The sequence below is a fragment of the Cicer arietinum genome, chromosome 6, assembly GCF_000331145.2.
Source record: "Cicer arietinum cultivar CDC Frontier isolate Library 1 chromosome 6, Cicar.CDCFrontier_v2.0, whole genome shotgun sequence".
In the NCBI taxonomy this organism is placed as follows: Eukaryota; Viridiplantae; Streptophyta; class Magnoliopsida; order Fabales; family Fabaceae; genus Cicer; species Cicer arietinum.
The window spans coordinates 8,844,248-8,851,269 of record NC_021165.2 but is presented as its reverse complement, the minus strand read 5'-3'; the positions used below and the strand labels follow the sequence as shown (position 1 = coordinate 8,851,269).

The window sequence follows — 7,022 nt, the reverse complement described above, 5'->3', positions numbered from 1 at the left end:
TATATATATATATTACTGAGCTTTAATATATGTTTATCATTTAAGTGGATAGCATGAGATAGGTGTAGTAAATTTTACATAGTTATTACCCAAAAAAAAAAACACAATCAATTTTCTTGAAGTTCTGGATTCACGACTTGCAGGAGATGCTAAACACACAAAAGGTGTGTGTTAGGTGTTGTGAAAAGCCTTGGGATATACAAAGATATCCAGAGACAATGCATGACAAGATTTGGGCCTAATTCAGTAGTGTAAAACGGTGTGAAAAGTGTTAAACCAGTAATTCGGTATAACACTCTTAAATTGCAACGGGGTTTACATTTACAGGTTTTCAAAAGTCACAGTTTGAATCAGCCATATTAGAAGGTTGGTGAAGTGGTCTGTCACCTAGCCCTTGTCTACCTGTTTGACTCTTCAAATGGAGATTTTTTCACTTACTATGTAAAGACTACAGAGTAAGCAAATAATAAATAACACATCATCATTATTATTTTTTTCAAATAAATTATCATAAAGTAATATTGACTTTTTCGTTTATTTAATGAGTAATAACGACATCTTAATTTTTCTAAGCACTTCCAAGAACATTGAGTGAAAGTATAAACCACCACACGCTCTCCTTTTTCTTTTCATTGTTGTCTCATTTTCTGAGAAAGAGAAGAGTTGGAAGATATGATCATATGGTGTCTTTTCTTTGGTTTTACAATATGATAGAGGGTATTTTGCTCGGAATCAAGCTTCATTTCCAATATATATGCAACAGAAAAAGAAAATTGTTCAAATATTCACTTGGATGGTTAAATTCACCACATTCCTCTCATCAGATTAAACACCTCAGTTCCATGTGTACGAATGAAACTGAAATCTGCGTATCTTTATTTTTTTCCAAATCAATCAATTCACCACACTTCTTATCCTTCACATTACTCCGCAAGCTAACCTCGTTATCCTTTTGTTTTATTTCACTAATCAACATCATTACAACAAACAAATTTGGAGCAGTTATTTTCCCCAGAAGGAATGATATTTTGAAATTTCCAATTTATTATTCTCTTTGCTTGTAATTTGAGTTCCTAGAAGGAATGATATTTTGAAATTTCCAATTTATTATTCTTTTTGCTTGCAATTTGAGTTCACAACTGGAAACACATATCTACCATCCTACCATTCTTTAAACAAAAGGGATGATTGATTTTATCACTATACATGAAATTTTTACTGCTTTGAATTCATCCAAAGAAATTCTATAAGAGATTATTGGTCCAGGAAACATACCAAGGAAGTTTAAAAGTATCTTTCCACCATCCTTGTTTTGAGCAATTTAAAACAATTTTGTCCAACCGGGCAATGACCTGAGAAAATGTTGGCCTGACAACAGGTTCTGGATCCCAACATTTCTCAATCAACCTGCATACACCATGATAATTAGACTGCTTCTAAACTAAAGTCGCGCTTCAATTGAAGACTTAACTTTTACTTTGATTACTAACTCTTTCAAATCCGGAGGATAACTTTTTGTTTTGATCTTGAATTGTGGTCTCTTCCCTCCTAAACACATCAGGTTCAAAATTTCATCTGGGGACTTGGGATGGAAGGGTGGTATACCCTCTATCATCTGTGACAATAATTTTTAAAAAAAAAACTCAATTGTTATACAATAAAAAGATCAAAGTGATACAATAAAAAATCTCAATGCATTTAGAAAAACTACAAAACAGCATCATTATGAACTTGGTCTTAAGTCCCAACTAATAAGATCACTAAATAGCACTATCAGCAAAACAACACATAAAAATTTCAAAAAAAATGTTAAGACAATGTCATCATCTAGAGTCCCTATCATGCCCCCCAGCATCTCATCCCAGCCCATTTCCTTTCTGAGTATCAACTCAAATCATGACCTTGGCTATAACACCACATGTAATTGAGTGTACACCACTAGACACCACTTGTAATTGAGTGCATACCTCTAGCCTAGATATCAGAGCTAACAGCCATGACACAGCCTTTCCAAATAAGTACATTAGACAAAGCATTTCAATTAATGGGCCCTGTGAAGGCAAAATAGTGGCCCAGAACCATAAAAACTAGAATCTCGAAAAATGAGGAATTTGTGGTATGAAACAATAACATCATAACAGATTAACAATATTATGGGTGTTGCAAAATATAGGTACCTCGTATACAATAAGACCAAAAGAATATGCATCCACACTTCTATCAAATGCATCACCTCTGTAAATCTCTGGTGCCACGTACAAGCCTACAAATAAATACAGCCAAATCATCGATTGAACCATGAAAGATACTTTTGGCGAGTTTAATCATAAAATATTCTTATTAGACTGAAATAAATAATAACACAAATCGGTTAATCTTTCCTAAAATGGTTGTCTCTTTTTCTTTCAGAATGATGGTCCCTCCTTATGCAACTCTTCCAAGTCTAATGATATACTGTCAGGTCACTGATGATACCTTCTTAATCAATTCAAATGTATATTCAATAATATAGTCAATAGTTCAGTACTACTCCAAATAAAACTTGTATTGTCGGCAAGATGGAGAAATCAACACTATGCATTTTTTCTTGTAACTTGCATTTGTTGTCCCAAGGGACTTTCATTTTGTGAAGAATGAGTATCAAACTACCAATAAAGAAAAACACACAACGCTCTGTTATTTGTATGTAAATCATTAAACCATGAGGGCAGTTTCAATTGTAGTGATCCCTACAATTATATAAACAAGATTCCACACTTCAATGTCCAAATTTTGCTTTTAGCAAAATGCCATTGTTAGTTACTCCTTTGAAAAATATGTAAAAATAAAATGTAAACGGTTCCTGGTACTGTAAAAGCAACTACCTCAAAATACTACTCGTCTTCCCAACAACTAACTCCGCACACCTTCTTACTAATTATTTTCATAAAAGAACATAAAAGTGCAGTGCTAATCAATATGCTAGTTATTAGAAAGAATGCAGGTTTCTACTGACAAGATTCTTTTGTCCTGCACTGAATTTTATTGGTTGTGAAAATTTTATGTTGGCTGGCAAGTTCATTTGCCTTTTCTTCTGTATCGCATCATTATACTAACAAATTATGCTATGTTGTCCACTCTTGTAAATTGCACTTTGTCACCCCTTTCAAGATAAAATCATCCATTGTCAATACTCATAATGTAACTGATAATAAAACAGGGACAGTTTGTACAGCCATTTCATTACATACCCTAAATGTATGTCGTATCCAGAGCCAAAGAAGTTGAGAGGAAAGGGTTTAAACCTCAAAACCATAAGATCCTATGCAGCTCCACACCTCCGCCAAACAGAGAAAAAAGAATGTGCATGGTGAAAATCACCACGGCCCAAATGATGCACCATCCCACAAAATTTCCTTCTCTAACCCCATCCTACCCCCACTAAGCCGACTCCAAGCCCCAGCAAATTTTGACCTAGAAGCTAGAAGTCAAAGCAGATATCGAGCTTAAGATGCACTTGGATCTAATTTACAAAAAGTAGCTGTACTTTCTATTTTATTTTTATCACTTTCATGGTTTAATCCGAGCTGAGGGCAGTTAATAAAAATTACAATCTCCAATCTAAACATGTATGCCTAATTCATGTTTGAAAAGGAAAATCCTGTTGTATTCACAAATCTTATATGTTAAACAACCAGTTATAATTAAACTGGACCTTAATGTAAGAAAACAGAATAGTGAAGAAAGGAAAAAAAAAACATAATCCATTTCAAAGGAGATGAAGTGCAATTAAAATAATTGAAATACTCAGAAAATTACTTGAAAGGTCCACGTTGGCCTCAGGCTGTGCTAACATTGCTTTGTCAGGTGAGATTAGCGAAAACCTCACAGTGCCAAATCCAGCTACCTTCAGCTGCCCTCCATTATCCAGCAAAATATTTCTGGCACCTTACCGAAATTTCGTATATTAAAGGAACAGTAATCCCAATGAGAAAATATAATTTAAAATACACTCATAAGTAACATCAGATTGTATTGAGTGGTCTTACTTTGGCTTTAAATCACAGTGGATAATAGGATCTGGTTTGCATTCATGAAGATAATTCAAGCCCCTGCTAACAATAAATTGAGATAACTTTCATAAATGGCCTGGAAGAATGTCCAATAAGTTTATAATCTTTGGAGCATTATAAATAGCAAGTTAAGGAACGACCAAAGGCACCTTTTGAAAATCAATGACTATGAGAGATAACAAATATTAGAAAAGGAAGTAAACGATTTTCCAAAGATATGTTCACAAATCACAAAGATCCCATGCAGCATAGTTGCTTAAAATGGTTACTTGCCTGGCAATATCAAGAGCGAACCGTAGAACTTTTGATGGTGACAAACGCCCTTTCTTTTGAAGATAGCCTGCTAAGTCACCCTGAAAAATCAACATTGATAATAGCAATGAAATGTTTAGTTATATACAAGAAACTAAGCAACACTGTATTTCGAAATTGGCTTTCTCTATGGCTCTATGCTACCTCCGCTAAATTATCTCATCTCGCTAAATTTTACCAGCTCTCATGCTCCTCCTCGCCAACACAGGCTCTCTCTCCTCTCCCCCTGATAAAAAAAATATGTGTTTGCAAAGAGAGACAGAATTAAGGTTACCTTAGCATGGTACTCTCGAACAATCATCATAGGTATGTTTTGGGTGACAGCTCCAACAAACTGGACCACGTTAGGATGTCGCACCTTTTCCAATAATGTGAGCTCGTGTTTGAAAACATTTCTGAGTGAATTGTATAAATAGCCAAAATTTAGTGCGAAGGTTGCATAGTAAATTACAGAAACAAGCAGCAATTCAGACCATACTTGACCAGAAATCAAAGAGAGAAGTAGTGAATGAAATGTACATTCAGACAAAAACTCAGCAAAGCAGCATCAAACAATCTGGTTGAGTAGCAAGAAACATATCATACAAACATGTTTTTAATAGCTGAGGTGTATGGAGTATACATACATGGTATCAGGATCAGAATAACTGTCCTTATCTAGTATCTTCACTGCAACCTTTGTGCCATTCCATTTAGCTACTTGATATGTCCCCTGCAAAGAAATTGATCAAACAAGAATGAATAACTACACAAGCAAGAAATATTAATATGTACCATTATTTAACTTGTGTCAAATGTTTATTTATAATCTCAGTTCCACAAAATATTAGCAAAATACACATTAAGCACCAACTATTGTCACTTAAATATTTCACTTGAACGAAAACCAAACAACAAACATTAATAAGAAAAAAGAAAACGTAAGATTGAAAAATGATTCACACGGTAGCTATAGAGAACCCAGTGTATCGCTTAGAGAATATGGCAAATTAAAAGATTTGATGCGCCGTAGTAAACATCAAATGCCAATTTACTAATCATGTGCAATGCATTACTAAAGCAAAATGTTACAGCCCATCATCACAATTGGACAACCATGAAAACAAAATGTTCACTCAGTCAAAAAATATTTGTCGGGAATTGCAAGCATCAATATGCAACTCTTTATTGACCAGAATAACAAAAAACAAAGAAGCGTACCTTTGAAATACCGTCACTCTTCCGAACCTGTAGTTCTAACGGATTGAGTTCATATTCAGGAACTTCACGAGGATTTGCAACAGTCATTGGAGTCTTCTTGGTTTTCTAACCACATCAAAGATTAAGATATTTTATTTTTATATCCTCTTTCTATTAAAAATTTTCTAACATTTATATACTAAAATTTCCTATTTTTCACTTCAAAGCAATGCGATGTGCGATCACAGATTTTTTTTTTTTCTTTGAAAGACGCTGCCATCTATTACCATTTTTATTTTTTTAATTTTATTATAATAAATGATTAATTAATAAATAAAAATAATTAAAAAAATCAAATTATATTAATACAATATTTAAATGAAAAAAATATATCAAATTTAATGCAGTTGAACAAATATGTAAAAGAAAATAACGTCATATATTATTTTAACAACTTTATCTTATACATTTTTGCAACAACAATAGGAGTGAGGGAGTTATTAAAATAATTTTATTTGTTTTAATACATCTAACCAATCCCATTAATTTTGTATTTTTATATTAAATATATTTTATTTTATTAATATAATTTAGTTTTTTAATTATTTTCTATTATTAAATTAATCATTAATTATTAATTATAAAAAATAAAATAACAACAGAAGTTCGAATCCTAAGTATGTTACCTCCTAATGGAGAAAAAAAAGCTTTTCATATGATCTCATCCACTTTTTGGTATATAAATTTTGAGTGTATGATATAATAGAGACTTTTAAACAAAAAGAAATTTAATGCAAAAATTATCAATCAGCAAGTCTCCAAATTCGAGATAAATAATAATTTTACAATAATTACTAAATACATATATAAACATTCAAAGAAAGGTACTGTACCGGCACTTTTGCTCCCCGCGCCTTCAACATATAATACACTTCTGTATTTCCGTAATATTTAGCATCAGCCGCTGCCTGCAAAGTGCGAAATTGTAAATCCATACATCACACGTTCTTAAATAAAAGAATCTATACCATAAGATATTAAATTGAAATTTAGATAAGCTTAAATAAGATAAATGTTATGAAAATGAAAAAAGAAAATTAATAAAATCAAAATCTACATTAATACACTATTATTATTATGCAATAAACACAACAAATGTTGTATATTTTGTATTTCTTTGGGTAAAAATAAAATCAACTTCAAATTTTCTTCCTTCCCTTATATCTTAAAACAATAAGAGTAGGTAATAAAAAACAGAGAATTCAAATAATAATACGATCACGAGCTAATTGACCAATTCAAAATAACAATTAGAATACAATAATTCTGAACAGTTGGAATAAAATAATTGCGAAGTGCGAAATTACCGTACTGCCCCAACGATCACGAGCGTCAAGGTTAGCCTTACGGCTGAGCAAGAGTTTAGCGACGTCAACATGACCTTCACAAGCGGCGATGTGTAGAGGGGTTCTTCCATCG

The 7,022-nt window shown here is 32.6% G+C and overlaps 1 protein-coding gene across 1 annotated transcript in view; it reads right to left on the bottom strand.

Annotated features, from left to right (window-relative positions):
• Positions 1 to 7,022, bottom strand: part of LOC101497211 (integrin-linked protein kinase 1-like) — an 8,956-nt gene that overhangs the window by 997 nt on the left and 937 nt on the right. Inside the window, exons 3-13 of the mRNA XM_004504146.4 lie at positions 6,911 to 7,022; positions 6,437 to 6,511; positions 5,565 to 5,669; positions 4,991 to 5,076; positions 4,639 to 4,759; positions 4,326 to 4,405; positions 4,029 to 4,091; positions 3,799 to 3,920; positions 2,178 to 2,263; positions 1,491 to 1,615; positions 1,276 to 1,407 (exon numbers count right to left, since the gene is read on the bottom strand). Coding sequence (XP_004504203.1) covers positions 1,276 to 1,407; positions 1,491 to 1,615; positions 2,178 to 2,263; positions 3,799 to 3,920; positions 4,029 to 4,091; positions 4,326 to 4,405; positions 4,639 to 4,759; positions 4,991 to 5,076; positions 5,565 to 5,669; positions 6,437 to 6,511; positions 6,911 to 7,022 — 1,107 coding nt within the window. The remainder of the gene's footprint in view (positions 1 to 1,275; positions 1,408 to 1,490; positions 1,616 to 2,177; positions 2,264 to 3,798; positions 3,921 to 4,028; positions 4,092 to 4,325; positions 4,406 to 4,638; positions 4,760 to 4,990; positions 5,077 to 5,564; positions 5,670 to 6,436; positions 6,512 to 6,910) is intronic.